The 21,737-nt window shown below is 35.6% G+C and overlaps 1 protein-coding gene and 1 long non-coding RNA gene across 4 annotated transcripts in view; one reads left to right on the top strand and one right to left on the bottom strand.

Moving 5' to 3' along the window:
* GDAP1 (ganglioside induced differentiation associated protein 1) overlaps positions 1-11,155 on the top strand; it is a 44,611-nt gene extending 33,456 nt beyond the window's left edge. For 2 of the 3 annotated variants that reach the window (XM_059394744.1, XM_059394743.1), the window contains exons 6-9: positions 2,942-3,115; positions 4,304-4,398; positions 6,426-6,540; positions 7,570-10,796. In XM_059394744.1, the coding sequence (XP_059250727.1) occupies positions 2,942-3,115; positions 4,304-4,398; positions 6,426-6,540; positions 7,570-7,952 (767 nt within the window). In that variant the 3' untranslated portion in view covers positions 7,953-10,796. Of the gene's footprint in view, positions 1-2,941; positions 3,116-4,303; positions 4,399-6,425; positions 6,541-7,569 lie in introns of all 3 variants that reach the window. The other variant, XM_059394745.1, reaches the window with a different exon arrangement.
* Positions 1-21,737, bottom strand: part of LOC132014096 (uncharacterized) — a 150,795-nt gene that overhangs the window by 30,054 nt on the left and 99,004 nt on the right. The window lies entirely within an intron of this gene.

Consider the following 21,737-nt stretch of genomic DNA (forward strand, 5'->3'; position numbering starts at 1 on the left):
TTTCCATTCCTTTCCTTCTTTCGTGCATGTGTTCTAACAAAAATGCTTTATGGAAAGACTGGGAAATAAAATAGAATGAGAGTGAGAGGGAAGGTCTGTATAAAATTCAAAGGAAAACCCAATGCCCTTTTGAAAAACTGTTTCCAGAGGCAGGGGACACTATTGTGCTCTGGTGTAGTGAATAATGACAGCACATTGCAGGTATTGCCATGGAGGTGGTAGACGAGAGACAGGCTGGATGAGAATTTGGGTTCAGTGGGTATCTTATGCTCTGTCTGGCAAGTGTTATAGTAGAGAGTTACATAGTAATAGTGTCCTGAGTAGAGCAAATTCTTTTTGTGGATTTGAACATTTATCTTCCTTTGAAGAATTTGGGCTTAGCCAGATGGAACTTCCACAGAAGCAATTGCCTGATAGTGTTTTTCCTGCTCTAATTCTCTTTCCCAGAAGGAAGTGGTATCCTCTTCTGAAGACAAGCCCCAGGCCTGGCACCAGAAAGTAGCCTGAGCCAGTGGCCATAAATTTAACTACTTGGAAGAATTTGAATATGCTGTACCATTTTTGGTTTTAACTTAAGGCTTTTGGACCCCCGGAGCAGTGGTTCTTAAACTTTTGGTTTCTGGGCCCCTTTATCATAAAGATTATTGAGAACACTGGAGAGCTTTGTGGGGTATAACTATTAATATTTGCCAAATTAGGAATTAAAATTGAGAAAAATTTAAAACACATGAATACACAAGCCCACATCTCATTAACTGTCAGAATGATAGAGCCATCACATGTCCTGTAGCCTCTGAAAAATTCTGCTGTATTCTTGAGGGAGAATAAGTGAAAAAGCAATTAACATTGTAGTATTACTATAAAAGTAGCTTTGACTCTGTGGACCCACTGAGAGTATCTAGAAAAAGCTCAGGATTCTTAGATAGCACTTAGAGAGCTGTTGCCCTTAGAGATCTATGAATAGAATTCAGGAAATTTGAGGTCCTAGAGGGGAAAAAATTATATCTTCACTAATTTCTAACAGAAACTTATCAATTCCTTTCATTTCCAATGAGGAGTGCCTGTGACTTTGTTACCAATAGAAATCACAGATATGTTCTTAGCATATCAGGTTATTGCAGTTATCTTAAAAATGACTTATGCTTACAGCTACTTTGAAATTATGGTAGTTATTAGACCTGCTGCTAGATCTTGTTAATGCATTAATAAAAGGCACCCATTTTAATATTTTATAATTTAAAATTTGATACATGTATTTCAGTCTATTCAGTTTCCGTTGCAATCCTATGTGTTGTATGTTTAAGAATATTATTTTGAGAAGAGGTCTGTGGCACACAAAAGGTTAAGAACTCTTCAGTGTTTCAAGGACTTTAGAAGGACTTCAGTCTGTTGTCCTTATGGACATGTCTACCAGGCATTGGTTGGGATTCTACTAATATATTGAGATCCTGAAAGATCTGCAAGGAAGTGTGCTGTAGTTGGGTAAATCCACTGTTGACAAGCAGTATGTGGCTGACACTTCATTCCTGGTTATTCCAAGGCAGACTTCAGAATTGGACTCTCCAGTAGGGAATTAGAAATTTGCCCACAGGTTTGAGGAGTAATCCATCTTATTTTTTCTTAGAGTCAGAAATAGTCTGTTGGCTTAGAGAGATTGTTCCACTTGGATTATGGCATTACAAGATCTTGTCTGAAATGCTCGGCAACCAATTCTGAATTGTCAACACTTATGAATGAGTGTGGGATGCTCACAAATGTTTCAAAATTAAATAGCCCAAACTAAGAAATAAATGAATAAAATTGAGTCTGTTCTTTTCATTTGTTGGAATAAGCTCATTGGCATTTTTCAGGGGCAGTTGGAGAGTCAGAAGTAGGAAGTGTTTCTGAAGGGACATAGTCCTGATCTTTGGATCATGTAGTTCATCTTTATTCTTCTTGGATAGTCTCTGGAATGTAAATCCCGTGAAGATGATGTTATAAAGCAGGCCATGGTATTAAGAATCAATGGCTTTAGTTCTTAATCTGCTTTTAATTAGCTTTGTGATCTTGGGGAATTCTTCAGCCTTTATATCTCAGTGTCCTTGTTAACTGCTACAGAGCTCCTCCAGCTCAAATATTCTATGACAACTAGAAATTTGGGAATATACTAATTAATTGAAATTTATTGAACACCTGCTGTGAGCCAAATATTATATTAGGCATTGGGAACTCAACAGAGAACAGCGCATGGTCCCTACCCTCAAGTAGTCTAGGGTTTAACCAGCAAATTGAGGATTTATGTAGAACCCACTTTCTAGATATAAAATACTAGAAATTCATGGTGAATTCTGTGAAGACTTTCAGTGCACATTCACATAGCGTCAAAAGGGTCACTCTTGCTGTTAATTAGAACCTAGAAAGAGTGGTTTCTGATTATCTTTTCATAATGAGTTTTAATTCACCTACCCAATGTTTATCAATGGCCTAATATGTATGAGACATTATGAGAGACTGTGAATCACAGACTCCCTGCCCTGAAGAAGCTCATAGGGCAAAAAGATACAGACAACTAATTAAGGTGATAAGGTTCTGATGGTATATCTACAAAGGTATTTTCCATGTACAGAGGAAGGCACGCCTGACCCAATCAGATATTGGTAGTTGTAGGAGGTTAGGGAATGTCCCATAGAGGCATTAACATAACTAACTCGGCCTTGTGGGTGGAGTAGCAATTTGTAAAGTAGAGAAGTGAGAGAATTGCAGTGTGGTCATTGTTTGGGGTCTAGTCTGGTACATCAGTCCATTTCCAATTTTGAATGTCTGGGCTGGGGAGATATCATCTTTTAAATGCCTTGATGTAACATTGAAAACACTGCTAAAGGGGTTTGGGTTTGTTATTTTGCTTTTGGAAGTAACCTCTGATTTGTAACTTTTTCTTTAATGTTTGTGTATATGTTTTTAGAAAAAACACCCAGGTTAATGCCTGATAAAGGAAGCATGTATTACCCACGGGTACAACATTATCGAGAACTGCTTGACTCATTGCCAATGGATGCTTATACCCACGGCTGCATTTTACATCCTGAGCTAACTGTGGACTCCATGATCCCAGCTTATGCAACCACACGGATTCGCAGTATGTAAAAATCTTAAAGGCTTGGAATTTTGTTTCAATGTTCTTCTAATTCATTTTTGAGACCGGGCATATCTCATGAAGACTTGGGGACAGGGTTGTTGAGTTTGCTTCATGGATATTCATGTTATAGATCGATCCATGCACCAGTCAGATTAATCTGTGCTTCCACTTTTCAGCTGGACATTTATGGTCTATTGGAGCTCTTAGCCTTGAGGGCCAAGCTTGGGTAAAATTCAGAAGAGTAGCCTGTGGAAAAGTAAAGAACATAACATGTTTTTGTAGAAGATGGACTAAGAATCATGAAATCTGGAATCTGATGGTGATTATGGGCAACTGAGTTCACATTTCTGGTCCTTAATTTTTGTTTCATTATGTGAGGGAGCTGGACTACAGGCTGTCTAACCATTAGCCTACCTCTAAATTGAGTGATTTGAGATTTATTAAGATTGAGTTGTGATATCCATCTCTCCTCTTTGCTGAGTATGGTCAGTGCATGGGATGTGGAAGACAAACTGTGCTCTCTGGCACATGTGATTGGAATAGGACAGTAAGGGAAGGTGGCCATGGTTAGACTCTGGGGATGTTTGACTAGGAACACTCAAACCCAGATCTTCTGATTCTAGAAACTACATTTTTTCCATTACATCATATCTCATCTTTCTAATTCTCTGACTTATGTTATTTTTCTTTCCTGTAGATACTTCTTCTCTCCTCTCCTATCCCCTCCTTCCTTCTCCTTTTTCTGCTTTATCTTCTTGGTCCTCCTCCTTCTCTGCATAAATACTCATATGATTTGAAACAGGTGGTCTGAATATAATTCTGTCACCTGGAGTTAATTTTTTTTTTTTTAATAAGGCTTTTTCCCTTGTCTCATATAGAAGAAGTCCACTAACAAAAACTTGAAAGGTACTGAAAGTTAGAACAACCACTGTGCATTGAGCACTTCTGATCTGCTGAGCTTCCCTCTAAGGGCTTTCCTGGGTGCCTCACATTTAATCCTTAGCCTATGTAGCCGATACTCTGATAGTTCCATTTTGAATCTGAGGCACAGAGAGGTTAAGTCTAAGGCAGAGTCAGGGCATGAACCCCAGAGCTCATGCTCTTACCATGAAGTTTCCTAGCTTCTCCTTTTTTCTTGTATAGAAGGGAGGAAATAATTTCCTATTTCACAAATGATTTTATTATCAGGCCAAATTGGTAACACAGAATCGGAACTGAAAAAGCTTGCTGAAGAAAATCCAGATTTACAAGAGGCATACATCGCAAAACAGAAGCGACTTAAAGTAAGTAAACCAGGCTGTCCTCAATTAATATCCACTTTTTGTATTAAATATTCTACTTTTTGTAAAGTCTCACTATTTCTAGAACATCTCCTCTTAAATATTTGCAAATCACCAGTGTATGTTACCTTTGGCTTACACTCTGCTTTTAGAAAGAATTTTTCTTAATTAGATTTATTCAAACCTAATGACAGTTGCTTAAAAGGCAGGTATTTCTCATGCTGATTGTCAAGGAAAGTCATAAAATGAAAAAGCAAGTTCATAATATATACTAGAACTCTGTCATTTCAGGTAGTCTCACTTTAAGGCTAGCTAGACCTTTAGGACTTTAATACCAATATGGCAATTGGCAAGTTTTTTCTTCTATTAGACTCCCCTCCTTTCTCTCATTTTTTTCCTCTTACCATTCACCCATTTCTCCACCTCCAACCACCAATCTGTTCTTGTCTATGAGCTTAGTTTTTGTTTTGTTGTTGTTTTTAAGAGTCCACGTGTAAGAGAGATCCTGTAGGATATATCGTTGTCTGACCCATTTCACTTAGCATCATTCCCTCAAGGTCTATGTATGTTGGTGCAAATGGTAAAACTTCATTATTTTTTATGGCTGGATAATAGTCCATTGGGTATATATACCAAATCTCTTCATTCATCTATCACTGGACTCTTAGGTTGTTTCTTGGATATTGTAAATGAAACTGCAATGAACATGGGAGTGCATGTATCTTTTTTGAGTTAGTGTTTTCGTTTTCTTTGGATAAATACCCAGACGTGGAATTGCTGGATCACATGGTGGTTCTATTTGTAATTTTTTTGAGGAACTTCTGTATTGTTTTCCATAGTCACTTCACCAGTCTACATACCTATCAGTAGTGCATGATTATTTCCTTTTCTCCACATCTTTGCCAGTACTTATTTCATGCCTTTTTGATAACAGCCATTCTAATGGCTGTGAGGTGGTATCTCACTGTGGTTTTGACTTGCATTTCCTTGATGATGAATGATGGTGAGCATCCTTTTATGTACCTGTTGGCCATTTATATGTCTTCTTTATGTCTTCAGTTCAGATCCTCTGCACATATTAAAATCAGATTATTTTTTGCTATTGTGTTGTAGGAATTCTTTATATATTTTGGATGTTAGCCCCTTATCAGATACACAATTTGCAAATATTTTCTCCGATTTAATAGGCTGCCTTTTCATTTTGTTTTTGGTTTCCTCTGTTGTGCAGAAACTTTTTAGTTTGACATAGTCCTGCTTGTTTATTTCTGTTTTTGTTTTTCGTGTCAGATTCAAAATATTATTCCCAAGACTTATGTCATGAAGCTTACCATTTCTGTTTTCTTTTAGGGGCTTTATGGTTTTAGGTCTTATGTTCCGGTCTTTAATCCATTTTGAGTTAATTCACTCTGACTTGCCTGTCCCCTAAGGAGCAGGGCTTTGCTTCATCTGTTAAGAGTCAGCCTATCTCTTTCTGGTGCTTCTTTCCTCAGGGCCTAAGAACTCATGCAAGCTTCTGCCATATTAAAAATGTAGCAAACACTAACACTCCCCACCCTCTTCAACTTCCCATTTTCCTTTATCTTATCTTAGCCTAAGTGTGCTGCTCAAAAGAAATGCCTGGACACTCAGTACTCCTTACTTTCCTCTTGGTCTTTAACTCACTGCATTCAGATTTCTCCCTCATTATTTAGTTTTTCATTCAGTTTTTCATTCCTCGAAAAACTGCTGAAGTTCCATTCATTCCTTGGGGGTTGAGAGGAGTCTCTTTGTGTCCCTTGTATTCTTGGCCATGTCTGGTCATCTGGTCCTACAGGAGTTCCCAGTAGACCAGTGGGTCTGGCCCATGGAGTGTTCTCACAGGCAGAGCATTTTCCCTCAGGTTTGCTTTGGCTTTAACATTATTCTGGATCTCCTCGTTGTCGTGGATTAATAATAGACTCCAGCTTTAGAAGAGTTTATGTCTGCTTTGCTCTGTATTGGTTGTTTTTTTGCAGGCATAAATAACCTATTTAGTTATTTTTGCTAATTAGTCAAAGCTGCTTGACCATGACAATGTCAAATATTTGAAGAAAATTCTTGATGAATTGGAGAAAGTCTTGGATCAGGTTGAAACTGAGTTGCAAAGAAGAAATGAAGAAACCCCAGGTAGGTTCTCATTTGTTTTTGTTTTTGTTTTTCTTTTTGCTGGATGCCAAGCATATTTATGGGAATAATACTCTTAGATTTTACAAAAAACATTCTGTAGTCTTTTTTTTTTAAAATTATTTTTATTCATGGGCAGTTTAAATTATCCTGACAATAATAATAATAGTAATACTGAACTCAGCAAAACCCAGATGTCTAATGATAACCAGTCTGTGTTTATGAGAAATGTGATTGGTAGAGGATTTTTCTGCACCATTTAAAGTTATGGTTGAGAGATTCCTACTTAGACCATTTGACATATTTTTTAATTACAGTAGTTCATTTGGTTGAATAACCAGAGTAATTGCTTGAAAGCTCCATCTAGTTTTTTCCCTAGGCAGGGAGAATACTTCCAATCTGAAGTATAAAATGGGGGCTGGCCTGTATAAATCGGCAGGCTGGCTGGTGAGCATCCCTGTATTGTACCTGTGAACCTAACTGCATGAACCTGCCATTACCCAGGTGCATGCACATGGACCATTTGCGCTATTCTAATTGGTGACAAAGTTGAAGACCATGTTACATGAAGCTTGCTTCACTATAGGAACTTTCTTCTGCTTTACATAAGTAACTAGGAGCAACAATCACTGAGTGACATTTTAGGCCCAATTTTACAGATCTTCCTAAAGCTCACCTGCTGTTTTCCTAAGCCAGGGGGAATGATCCATTGAGTCCTTTGGTTTGGAGGCTCTCAGCTCCTTAGAATTCTTTTCAATATCAAAGATCAGCTCTGAGCTCAGATGGCTCCTGTTTCACTAAGGGATGTAGGTGGTTGACAGGTACCAAGAAATCTCTCTTAGCTTGGGATACACTGGCATGGACTTTGTCTTAGGTTAGAATTACTCACTGAGTAGGATTGTCAAGAGAATGTACCATGGCCTTCATCTTTTGCTGTACTCACACTTGCCCCCAAGACCGAGATGAAAGATGCCAGCTAATCTATGTTTATAGCTATTGCCCCTAATTCTCTGTGTCCATCTCTCTGATTAGAAGAGGGCCGCCAGCCTTGGCTCTGCGGAGAATCCTTCACCCTGGCAGACGTTTCTCTCGCTGTCACATTACATCGACTGAAGTTCCTGGGGTTTGCGAGGAGAAACTGGGGAAATGGAAAGCGACCAAACTTGGAAACCTATTACGAACGTGTCTTGAAGAGAAAAACATTTAACAAGGTTTTAGGACATGTCAACAATATATTAATCTCTGCAGTGCTGCCAACAGCATTCCGGGTGGCCAAGAAAAGGGCCCCCAAAGTTCTTGGCACTACCCTTGTGGTTGGTTTGCTTGCAGGAATGGGATATTTTGCTTTTATGCTTTTCAGAAAGAGACTTGGCAGCATGATATTAGCACTTAGACCCAGACCAAATTATTTCTAGGCTTGTAGAGATCTAGTGGTGGCGACTCATCCAACCATTCAACTAGACTCTTGTATACTCTTCCAGGCCCAGTGAAGAATGACCCCGGGCAATTAGTAAAAAGTATAATTTACTTTACTCTTTGGGTACTTTTGTGGAGAGAGGAGGTAATGAAAATGTTTTTGTGGGCTGGTAACTTTGAGATTACTTACTTGCAAATCTGAACTAATCCATCCTTAAAACATGTGCAAGGTCAAGATATGTAAATGCTGATAGAGAATTAACCTTTAACTCAGAATGCAAGTTCAAGTTCTGAATTATTTTTTGGGAGGAGGTTCTTACTAGGAGCAGACAGTAATAATCTGTGCTTGCCCATAGCTCTTCATCTGAGGTGATCTGGATGTTTTGAGTGTAGAGCAGTTAACAACATTTTCCACTGAAATTCAGAAATCATCTTTGTTTTACAGGCTGGGTTCAGACAGCAGCAGGGCACAACAGTGCTTCACATAATCACTGTTAGATTCAGGCAGAAATAAGAGAGACAAAGGGAACAGGGAGAGCGAAAAGAGGGAAAAGGAAGTCTTTATAGTGAAGAGCCATAAAGGGCAACCTCCAGGTGCCACCAGTGCCACTCAGTGCCGCCTGTCCCCTTAGTAAACATTAGACATTTTGTGGCCCCTGCCCACATATCCTCCTGTACTTAAGACCTTGGGAAGAGCACTAGGGAGTTACTGGTGGGAGTGGGCTGGAGAAAACTCTGGGCTTTACACTAACAGTAACTTCTCTGACCTTAGTATTAATTTTAAATGCATATGAATCACACTCATTGTTTTAATAAGATTAACTGCTTATATACTTGGGTATGAAATGACCACTAGAATGTGTCTGCCTAGCATTTACATGAAAATCTTAAGTGCTATAAAATGGTTTCTTTCTTTTTCTCATAGTTCCCCCAGTGGGATGATGCCTCTGAAATATCCCTCCTTTGGACTTTTGTGTCCAGTCCCTGGGGGTCTGGGCTTATACAGCCCTTTTTAGCACGCAAATGGAAGTCAGGTGAATGTCTCAGCTAATCACCAACATGGCATGTGGCTGGGTCGTGGATAGTTTAATGATCTGGAAGGATTAAATATGCCCATTCTGTGTTTGAAGAGGCTGGTGTGTTAAAAAAACAACAACTGTGGTCTAGACCTTGCATCTGTTTATTGTCATTAACAAAGTCTTAAAAGTTTAAAGGGAAAGAGAAAGAGAAAGGTCTAGTCTTAGTCCATGGAAATTAATTTGGGGAAATGAAATAAGTTCATAGTGAAGTCCGCTTATATTCATTTATGTATGTTTAAGCGTTTCGGGGGTACCTCAGTCCATCTGGAAGGGACAATCCCAGGGTGTCCCATGAACAACCATGGAATTGCATCATACACAGTTTGTGCTCAGGAAAAAATTTTCATGGTGACAGGAAGATACAGATTCCTTGGAGCTGGCCTGAAGGGAGTTGGGGGATAGTTTTAGATCTCTGGCTGGAAGTATGTATAGAGAATGATGAGCTAAGCTTCCAGCAAACAACAAAAGCTTTTTGGATTGCCTCAGATTGGCTATGCAAAACAGGCAAAGAATGTACCGACTTTTTCATGAAAGGAAACAGTCATACTTAGGAAATGACTTTTTGATGGTAAAATGAGTCTATAATTCTGTTTCATGAATCAGTTATTTTAGAGAGTCTTGAAATGGATATTCCTTGTTTACAAAAATTAATAACATGTCAGTGTAAACTCAATACAACAATAACTAACAGACTGGCAGCTTTTCTAATATCTTAATATTGGCCCTCAGTGCACTGTCATAGAGACTGGCTGGATTTGTTTATTGCTGGAACATTCCAGTTCATGTTCCTAAAAGAGCCACAAAACTGATTATTTAGTAGTTCCCCATGTTTCAGAGATCTTTATATAACCCTTTTAGAAGCAATAATTCAGACACAAAGAGAATGAAATTGGATTTTTATAAAAATCTACAAAGGATACTTACCTATGTAAAGGTAGATGATTAAGAACAAAGATTAGAAATCCAGTGCTGGCTTTTCTTAAATTTATTTTATTACTAAGTCAGAGAAAGTCCACTGGGAAGTGTAATTTTCTGATATAGTTTCATTGGAAATATTCTTGTGTTAATATTAAAGATGATGCATTCTAGTGATTTCACTTGTTTCGTGGATACCCTTGGTTTGGACTTATAAAATGTTTGGGGTCATAATGCCCACTAGATGTCGCTGTTCATACAGTAGTCTGAGATGGCATTTGGTTCAGCAAGCCTTCTAAAATGGCTCAAGTGAAGATAAACATTAATGACCTTAGTTTCTGAAATAAGGGCATCTTGATCTGATCATTCATCTGTAAAAAAGCTTGAGGCACATGTAGTATTGATTTCTAATGCTTGGGAAGGGATAACAATATTACACAATGTCAGGCTAAAGAGCTATACTGTTAGCAAAATAAGCACTTTTGTCTATGTTTTTTTTTTTCCACGATCATTGGTGACTGGCCAGTGTACTCCTCAGTTTCCAAAGTTTGTATAAATATCGAAATTATAAATATGCCTGAGGTACCAAATTTAGGTTGACTATGTACGTCTTAATATATAAATGCTATTTTATTGTTACTACAATTACATGCCTTTTGAATCAATTTCCCTTAATTGCACATAGTTGTAAATGTTTGCTTGATTTTTAGTGATTATTGATATTGACACTAGAGTTGTATATATTTTGGTGTTGTTGAATGTGATAGATCAAGATACTATTCTGACTGTAAGATCAATAAAAGTAACTGGATAATCAATATGAACTCTACAAGTATTAATTTTATAATATTTTAAAAGAAAACAGATTTCATTTAAAATCATAACATACTGTGGTAATTGGAAAGAATAAAATAAGCAGAAGTTAGATATTAAAGATATTTAGTTACAAGATGCTATATTTTCCTATAACAATTACTCGTGATTTATTTAAATACACATAATTTTATCATTAAAATAAGTAGTAGCTTAAAGAATAACATATTGCTGTGGGGTCCCTGGGTGGACAGTTGGTTAAATATTCAGCTCTTGATTTTTGGCTCAGGTCATGGTCATCAAGATCTCAGGGTTATGAGATTAAACCCCTTGTGGGGCTCTGCACTCAGCACAGAGTCTGCTTGAGTTTCTCTCTCTCTCTCCCTTTTCCTCTCCCCACTGAACTCTCTCTCTCTCTTTCCCTGTAAATAAAGAAATAAATCTTAAAAAAAATATTGCTCTTGGTCATTAAAGGGTTTCTTTTGCAGCTATCTAATGGGATAGGCATGGAAATGACAAATACCAAGAGAATGTTGTTTTTTTCGAAATAGTTTTGTTATATGTTCACTTGGTTTCAAAGATTACTTTTATGATATTTATGTTTATTTTTGATGTAGCCAGTTCTCTTTTGTTGAGTAAGATTATGGTTATTCAAGATTATGGCAAGATTATGATTATTCAACTTGCCATCTATATTTCTAGCCTTGGCCATTATTCTAATCATTAAACAGAAGCTGAATGCTATTTTTGTCTTACAATGAACAAAGCAAATGAGAAACTAATTAACTTTATTTTCCCTGTGTTTACAAGAAAAACAAAAAGCTACAATATTGAATACCCATAGAAAGTCAAGTGATACACAATTCTGTTGTCTACTCAGAAAAGGGAAAAACACCATGGTAAAAACACAAAATTCAAATTAATGCAATTAATAAGTTAGTATTTAGTTATGACTTTGATATTGTTTATGCCAAATACTTGGCTCAGTTATATTGTTATTCTTTATGTGTTCATATCAGAATGTCTTGATTTTCTAATTTACCACAATACTTGTATTTTACTAGCTAGGGTAGAAGATTCCAAACCAAGTAAGTAAGTATAGTTTCTAGAGTGAGGACAATAGTTTTAATTATGTATTACATTATGAAAATGTAGAGAGGGAGAGAGAAAAGACAACTCACTTCATGGGTTAGGGCAGTGCATTGATGAAAGCTGTATCTTGTATTACTGAATCTGAGTTAAGCCCTGGAATTTTGTCTTGGGAAGGAGGAAGAACTGACAAGGCAACAGGGTAGAGCAGGCTCTGAGGTATAAAACAATAAGGCCATACGGAGCTTGAGACTAAAAGTACTTATAATGGGCTCTGATATGCTCTGATTCCAGTAGGTGGTATATCTCATCATAAAGCTTCTTTGGGAAGTTTTGATGTTTATGTCTTCAGCCTTTCACTATATTCATTATTTAGATACTGGCTCCTGGATTATAAGGTGCTGTCTTTAAATTCCCCTATTAAGATAGACCCATAGTGTGGATGAAACTATAAAGATGTTAATGAAATGTAATGCAAAGGGTCAGGTTTCCATGCTAATAGAAATATTCACATCCATATACATAAGCTAATTCCTAATCATATAGGTAATTTTTCAGGCATACATACTACGGCTAGTATGTATACCTTTTCATATCATCAGATTAAGCTATCTTTTGAATTTAAGAATCTGATATTCAACAAAGTCACAAACATCAAATATACATAATAAAAATATGATATACTTTTACCAATTCCACACTTAAGCTCAATGAATTAAAAAAGTAAAGATTTACATTGAAAAACTAAAAATTATTAGCATTAAAAGCAGAGGTAGATATGTTGTAAAAATGGCCACAAACTCTGCTCCTTTCTTTGCAATGTGATGCTCAAATCCTCTTGTCAGAAATAGTATCCTCAGAATATGACTATATTAGGCTCACTCAGAAAGGAACTTACCAGAGACATTAGACATCATGATGAAAGTCACTGGAGGTCCTCATTAATACCTTGTTAATCTTGCAAGCAGAAGTAGGGACTATGCCACCAAGTAAGGCCGAAGTTAGAAAAGAGTTTTTCAGTCTTGATATTGTGGGCCAGGTAATTTTTGTTGTGTAGATATGTTTTGTGTATTGTGGGATGTTTAGCATCATTCCTGGCCTCTACCTTCTAAATGCCAGTAGCTCCCCATTTATTTTCTGTTCTGGCAACCCAGAACATCTTCAGATGTTACCACATGTCACCGGAGAGAAAATCATCACCAGTTGAACACCTCTGCTCTACATTCACTCTAACAAAGCCTAAAACCAAACCCTGACAAAATATACGGGGGAGATAGATATTGGAGGTTGGCTTTTGCCAACTTAGCTTGGGAAATATCTTGGGTTTCCACATATCTTCCATATCAAAACATAAAATCAGACCTACACAATTTAAAGGTATAGCCACAATTACTGGCTAATTGAACTGCCTACTAGAACAAGAACCAATACCCTTCAGAGTGAAAACAGAATCCAGAATCACTATAACATATCACTCTTAATGTCCAGTACACAATTAAAACATTACCAGACCCTGAAAGATATGGGAAAATAGATCCATAGGCAATGAAAAAGGCAATAGTCAACAGAAGCAGAATGTGATGTGACTCAGAAGTTGGATTTAGCAAAGACTTTAAAACAGGTAAGTACAATATATATTCATAGAGTTAAAATAAAATATAGTCTGACTGAGCCAACAGATTAGGCATTTGAGAAATAAAAACCATAACAAGACCCAAACAGGGAAGTACTGTAACTGAAGTGAAAAATTCACTGGATGGTCTTCGCAACAGATGAAAGATGGTAAAGGAAAGGTGCAGGAGCAGAACCTCAGGGACTAATGAATAATATCAACTCGTTTAACATATATTTTATAGGAATGGGGTGGAAACAAATATATAATTAAACATGCCAAATTTCCCCAAATTTGTTGAGAAGTGTTGATTTAAAGAACAAGAAAAACACTGAATTCAATGAAAGGTAAATATCAAGAAAGTTACACTGAAGCATTGTTGAAAATTGCCAGAAGAGGAAAAAGTCACATAATACTAAAATTAACAATAAGAATGTTTGCTGAGTTCTCATCAGAAATAGTGGCTGTCCAGCCCTATGACCCAGCAATTGCACTATTGGGTATTTACCCTAAAGATACAAACATAGTGATCCAAAGGGGCACATGCACCCGAATGTTTATAGCAGCAATGTCCACAATAGCCAAACTATGGAAAGAACCTAGATGTCCATCAACAGATGAATGGATCAAGAAGATGTGGTATATATACACAATGAAATACTATGCAGCCATCAAAAGAAATGAAATCTTGCCATTTGCGACAACATGGATGGAACTAGAGCGTATCATGCTTAGCAAAATAAATCAAGCAGAGAAAGACAACTATCATATGATCTCCCTGATATGAGGAAGTGGTGATGCAACATGGGGGCTTAAGTGGGTAGGAGAAGAATAAATGAAACAAGATGGGATTGGGAGGGAGACAAACCATAAGTGACTCTTAATCTCACAAAACAAACTGAGGGTTGCTGGGGGGAGGGGGTTTGGGAGAAGGGGGTGGGATTATGGACATTGGGGAGGGTATGTGCTTGGGTGAGTGCTGTGAAGTGTGTAAACCTGGTGATTCACAGACCTGTACCCCTGGGGATAAAAATATATGTTTATAAAAAATAAAAAATTAATACAAACAAAAAAAAATAGTGGCTGTCCAGAAGACAATAGAAATGTGTGTAAAATGTTGATGGGGAAAAAAATCATCAGAATTCTATATCTGGAGAAAATATCCCTTAAAAATTGAGTGAAGTAAGGACATTTTCCTGATAAGTGCAAACACAGTAACCAATTGGATCCAGTAGACCTGCAAAACCAAAATTATTAAAGACATTTTTTCAGACTGATTGGAGGAATGAAATCTGATGGAAAAACCAAATCTATAGGAAGTAAAAACTAAAGAGTGCTAGGAATGACAAATAAGCAGGTCTTATAAAATATTATTTTTATTACTTCATAATTTCCTTAAAAAAATTCGACTGTTTAAAACTAAGTTAATAATATTGTAAGGTGGACTTTATAATAAATGTAGAAATAAATATATCACAAAAAGAAGAATAAATGTAGGGGGTGATGGATAAATGAAATGATATTATAGTCTTGTGTGAAGTGTAAGAGGGATATGTCAAGGGCAAAGTAATAAGTGTCTAGTGTGAAGTAGTACTATTTTGACTCCACATAGATTCTGGTAAGTTAAGAATGCATTGTCACTGGAAGAAGACTAAAAATTAATTTTTAAAAAAGCTAAGAAGCCAGTAGAAGGAAAAGAAATAAAATACCAATGAAAAGGGCAGCAGAATGAGAAAACAGAAGAGAAGAATGGAAAACAACTAGCAAGTGATAGGTTTAAACACACTATTGCAATAATTACATTAAATGTAAATAATGTAAGTTATATTAAATATACAATGTTCCAATTGAAGGTCAGATTTTAAATAAGAATTCAGGACACAAGTATATGCATCTGTTATAAACTCATTTTATATTTAAGGATGCATGTAAGTTGAACATAAAAGGATGGAAGTGTACATTAAAGGAAACCATCAACAAGTCAGCCTACTGAATGGGAGAATATATTTGCAAATAGTATACCTGACAAGGGTTATATACAAAATATATAAATAATTCGTGTAACTCAAAATTAAAAAAAACAAACAATCTTAGTAAAATCTTATTAAAAAATGGACAGAGAACCTGAACAGACATTTTTTCCAAAAAAGACATACAGATGGTGTACAGGCACATGAAAAGATGCTCAACATAACTAATCAGGGAAATGGAAATCAAAACCACTATGAGAATTTAAAAAACAAAACAAAAAAACCCAAGCAGACAAAAATACAGAGAACAAACTAATGGTTGCTGGAGGGGAGGTGGGTTGGGGGATGGACAAAATAGGTCAAAATGATTAAGAGGTACAAACCTCCAGTTATAAAATTAATAAGTCATGGAGATGAAAAGTATAGCATAGGAAATATAGTAAACAATATTGTAATAATGCATGGTGACAGATGGTGACTACAGTTATTGTGGTAAGCATTTGGTAATCTATAGATTTTGTCAAAACACTGTTGTACACCTGAAACTAATATGGTATTGTATGCTAACTTCAGTAATATACTTTAAAAAAGGACTGAAAGTTATATACCAGGCAAATGGCATAAGATAGCTGATGTGTTTATATTAATCTCAGAAAAAGTAGACTTTAACACAAGCATTTTTAAGAGATGAGGTACATTTATAAATCACAAAATGACCAATTCATTAGCAAGACATAATCATAAATATATATGTATCTAATAACAAAACTTCAGAATTCATGAAGGAAAATCTATAGAACAAATGGAAAAAATACTGGAGAGTTTAACACCACTTTCTCAGTATTCATAATAATAGACAAAGATTAGTTTGATTATAAGTCTGGGCACATTATCAATCAACTTGAACCAACTGACATTTATAAAACATGGTACCCAATAACTAGAATGAACATTGTTTTCAAGTGAGGTGGGATGTTCATCAAAGTAGGCATAGACTAGGTCATTAAAGAAATCTCAATAAATTTTCAAAGCCTGGTGTATTACAGAGTATACTCTGTGACCATAACAGAGCTAAATCAGAAATCAATAACTAAAATATTTAGAAATTGCCCAAACATTTGGAAATTAAATAACATGTATAAATATCCCATGGCTCAAAGATGAAATTATAAGAAGCTAAGAAAGTATCTTGACTTGAGTGATAATAAAAGTACAACATATCAAAATTTGTGGGATACAGCAAAGGCAGTGCTTAGAGAGAAATTTATAGCTTTAAATGGCTATATAAAAAGAGAGGTTTAAAATTTTTAATGTAAGTTTCTAAGAGCTACAGAAAGAGTAAATTAAACTCAGAAGAAGGAAAAAACAATGGAGTCAATACATAAATCCATGATTTAAAAACAGTAAAATTAACAAAGCTCAAAATTCAGTCTTTGAAAGATTAATAAAATTGATAGGCTCCAATAGGATAAATCAATAAATAGCTAAATATAAATTGCTAATATTCCTAGTGTTTTTGCTTTTATTTCCCTTGCCTCAGGAGACATATCTAGAAAGAAGTTGCTATGATCAATGTCAAAGAAGTTACTGCCTGTGTTTTTTTCGAGGACCTTAATGGTTTCAAGTGTCACAATTAGGTCTTTCACCCATTTTGAATTTATTTTTTGTGTATGGTGTAAGAAAGTGATCCAATTTCATTCCTTTGCATGTTGCTGTCCAGTTTTCCCAGCACCATTTGTTGAAGAGACTTTTTCCCATGGAATGTTCTTTCCTACTTTGTGGAAGATTAATTGACCACGTAAGTTGTGGGTTTCTTGGTTTTCTGTTGTATTCTATTGACCTATGTGTCTATTTTTGTGCCAGTACCATACTGTTTTGATTACTACACCTTTGTAATATAACTTGAAGTCTGGAATTGTGATGCCTCCAGCTTTGTTTTTCTTTTTCCAGTTGCTTTGGCTGTTCAGGGGTCTTTTGTGGCTCCATAAAAATTTTAAGATTGTTTGTTCTAGCTCTGTGAAAAATATTGGTGGTATTTTCATAGGGATTGCATTAAATGTGTAGATTGCTTTGGGTAGTATGGATATTTTAAAAAAGTATTTGTTCTTTCAATCCATGAATATGGACTGTCTTCCCATTTCTTAGTGTTCTCTTTAATTTCTTTCATCAGTATTTTATAGTTTTCATAGTACAGTTCTTTCACCTCTTTGGTTAGGTTTATTCCTACGTATCTTACTGTTTTTGGTTCTTTTGTAAATGGAAAATAAAAGAGTATTAGGAAAAAAACTGTCTTAATAATTTGATAACTAGATGAAATGGGTAAATTTCTTGAAAAACACGACTTACCAAAAGTGACAAAAGAAAAAATAGAAAATTGGAATAGCTATAACTATTGAAATACTTGAATTTGTAATAGTGATAAAAAAACCTTTCGACAAAGAAAACTCAAGATCAAGATTGTTTTATTGGTAAATTCTATCATGCACAAAGTAAGAAATAATGCCAATCATACATATAAACTCATTTTTCAGAAAATAGAGAATAGAATGTTATTCTATGTGATCAGTGTAACACTGATACCAAGATTTGATAAAGATTTATAAAGCAAGAGAGTAGAGACAGTTATGGACTGAATATTTGTGTCCATCCAAGGTTCATATAATACCTTACCTTGGACCTCCAGCTTCCAGAACTTTGAGAAATAAATTTCTGTTGTTTACAAGCCATTTATTCCATGGTATTTTGTTATAGTAGCCTGAATTGACTAACACAGTAAGACAGTGACCAGTATCCCTCACGAACATAGATTAAAAAATCCTAAGTAAAGTATGGCAGATTGAACCCATTAATGTTTATAAAAGGATACATGCTGCAAGTATGACTTATCTAAGAAGAAAAAGCTTGTTTCAATGTTTGAAAATCACACAATATAATTAACCACACTAACTGAACAAAGATGAAACATCATATGATCATCTCAACAAATGCAGAAAAATATTTTGGTAAAATTCAAAACACATTCAAGATAAAAAAGTTTCAGCATAGTAGAAATAGAAGGAAATTTCTTCAATCTGATAAAAGTATCTATGAAAAATCAAAAGCTAACATAATTTAATGATAAAAAACTTAAAAGAAACCTATGGTGTTCAACTTAGAATGGTCTTAGCATAAAGGTAAACATAGGTCAGTGGCACAGTATAGAGAATCCAGAATAGGCTTTCCATTTACAGTCATTTTTTTTTTTTTTGTTTTTGTTAGCATTAGAACCAATTATTTTTCAATAGAGGAGAGATCGTCTTTTCAAAAAATGATGCTGGAACAACTAGATAGCCTTATAAAAAATATATACCTTGACAGTAATCTCCAACAGTACACAAAAATGACTTTGAAATCTATCATAGATTTAAATATACAAATTACCATCATGAAATTTCTATAAGAAAATATAAGAGTAAATCTTGGCTACTTTGTGATAGACAAAGATTTATCAGAGAGGTCACAGATGAATACTCACCATGAAAAATGATGTTAGACTTTATCAACATTATAACTGCCTATTTTCCAGAAGACACAATTAAGGAACTGAAAAACCACAGAATGGAAGAAAATATTCACAATATATGTGCCTAATAAAGGGTTTATAGCCAGAATATATATTCTTGCAATTCAGTAATAGCAGAACAGAAAGTTGAATAAAAAATGAAAAGAAAAAGAATTTCAATAGATAATTCACAAAAGAGGATATATGGTCAGTAGGCCTCCAAAAAGATGCTCAACATCTTTATTCATTGAATCCAATAAAACAATTAGATTCAGTTAGAAGTCAAATACACCAATTATTGCACAAACATACGAGTTATTAATGTTATATAGTTCAAGCCAAGTTTAAATTAAACAATGAGGTACTACTTCATATCTGCTAAAAGTGCTAAAATTAAAAAGAGTGGTATTGGCAAAGATATGGAGTAAATGGAACTTTTAGAAATTATTGGTTGGGATGTAAAATTTACATCTACTTTGTTAAAACAGTTTTGCAGTTTTATACAAATTAAACATGCACTTAACATACAATCTTACAATTCTACTCTTAGGGATTTATCCCAATGCAATGAGAGCAATATCTACATTTATGTGCAAGGCCTATACATGTTTATAGCTGATTTATTAATAGTAGTCAATAATTGGAATCCATTGAAATGTATGTCATAGATGAATAATAAACAAGCTGTACTAAATTCACACAATGGAATACCATTCATCATAAAAAAGAATACACTATTGATTTACACACAAGTATAGCTGAATCTCAAAAAACATGTCATTTGAAACAATCAATGGTTTCACACATGTGACTCAAACCTAAGGGTGGTTGTCATTGGCCCAGAACCCTGAAGTTTTCCTATGTCTCAGTAAAGAGTCACTCCAGGTCAGTGTATCAACACTATTTTGGTGAACCAACTTTGTGTGATCTCATGAAAGAAAAGCTGCTGGTTGGTGATTTGCCTACTAGGCCACCCTCCTGGAATTGGGACCTGGCAATGGGATTCCAGGCAAGTCTTACAGGTGCATATTGTAGAGTTCCTCAGGGCATCTGGTAACCTTACATGTAGACTATATGGATGGAAAATATCAAAAATAGGAAAAGCAGAAATAAGTCTCATGTAGGTTTGGTTCTGGTCTGAGCTTTACCTGGACATAATTGCTGGCCATGGCCAGTTCTGGCATCTGGGGAAGACTTAGAAAATTTTGAAGAATGTCCTCTAAAGTGCAGTGACCATTGGGTTGTACCAAGGGGGTACAGACTGCTTGATTTTTAAGGGCAATAATGGTGAGGAGAATGTTTGAGGAGTTCAGTGGTGACTATCCTTAATTGATCAGTGTTGACAGTAGAAGATGCTACCGTTAAACTAGTACCAATGTCATCAAATTAGTATTAATTACATAGGATTGTGAACTAACAGAGTCTAGTTAGAGGCACTTAACAGAGGAATGGCGTATATAATTACCAAAATGAGGAGTACAGCTGGAGTCACAGCTCTTAACCCACAGGCATCTGTTGTGACAGCAAACGGATCATTTGTTCTCAGAGGAGCAAACCTCAAGGGTCTTAACTTTTATCACCAGAAAAATTGAGCTGGTGACAAGAAGTCTGATAACAGCTGTTGTAATGGGAAATCCTTGACTCAGTTACTGGATCTAAAGATTCTCAGATCTAGGATCTACTGTCTAAAGAAGAGACTATGTATATTTGAGAAAGAAATTTGCAATTTTCCACAAGAGTATGTGACAAATACTTTTTCAATGTTTTACCAAAGGACCGGTGGCCAGGCCCATCTCTTTCCTTATAGCTCTAGGGCAAGTATGTAAATGGAAGGCATTGACTCACAGCCTATCCCTCTACAGATAGTGTGGAAGTACTAAAATTTACTTCCTGTTTTTAATAGCCCAAGATTATTAATCTAAAGCCATTGGAAATTATTCAAAAGACAAAATAATAATTTTTCTTTGAGCATCTTCAAGTTGAATTCTGTGGGGTCTAAAATGTTGCTTATAAGCTACTCAGTCTATGGTATTTTGTTACAGCAGCCTGAACAGACTAAGACAGAACTTGGTACTGAGAATTGGGAATGCTGCTGTAACAGCAGCAGCAAATACTTAAAACAAATGCTTAAATACTTAAACAAATACTTAAAAATGTGTAAGATGCTTTGGAACAGCATAACAGAAAGAGGCCAGAAGAGTTTCAGGGTGCATGCTAGAAAAAGTCTACTTTGCTGTGAGCAAACTTTTAAGGGTGATTCTGCTAAGGGCACAGAAAGAAGAGAGGGGCACTGTAGATAAAGTCTTAATCTTCTTAGGGCATACCCAAGTAATCCTAAACAGAATTTTGGTAGAATTATGGATGGTAAAGCCCATTTTGATAAGGTCTCAGCATGTTATTGGAAACTAGAGGAAAGGCCCTCCTTGTTATCAAGTGGTGAAAAACTTGGCTGAATTGTCTTCATGTTCTTGTGTTTTTTGTTTTGTGGAAGGTAGGACTTATGAGCAATGAAATTGGATATTTGGCTGAGGAAGTTTCTAACCAAAGTGCTGAAAGTGTGCTTTGGCTTCTCTCAGCATCTATTAGTAAAATGTGAGAAGAGAAAAAAGACTTAAAGATGGAATTATTAGAAAAAAGACCTTAAAGATTTGGAAAATTCCTAGCTTATATACATTAAAAAAAAATGAGAAAGTCTATGCAGGAGGGAACCCAAAGGGTATGGCCAAATAATCGTTTGACTAATACAATGGGTTCATATCAATTAA

Source organism: Mustela nigripes, chromosome 3 (assembly GCF_022355385.1).
Source record: "Mustela nigripes isolate SB6536 chromosome 3, MUSNIG.SB6536, whole genome shotgun sequence".
NCBI lineage: Eukaryota > Metazoa > Chordata > Mammalia > Carnivora > Mustelidae > Mustela > Mustela nigripes.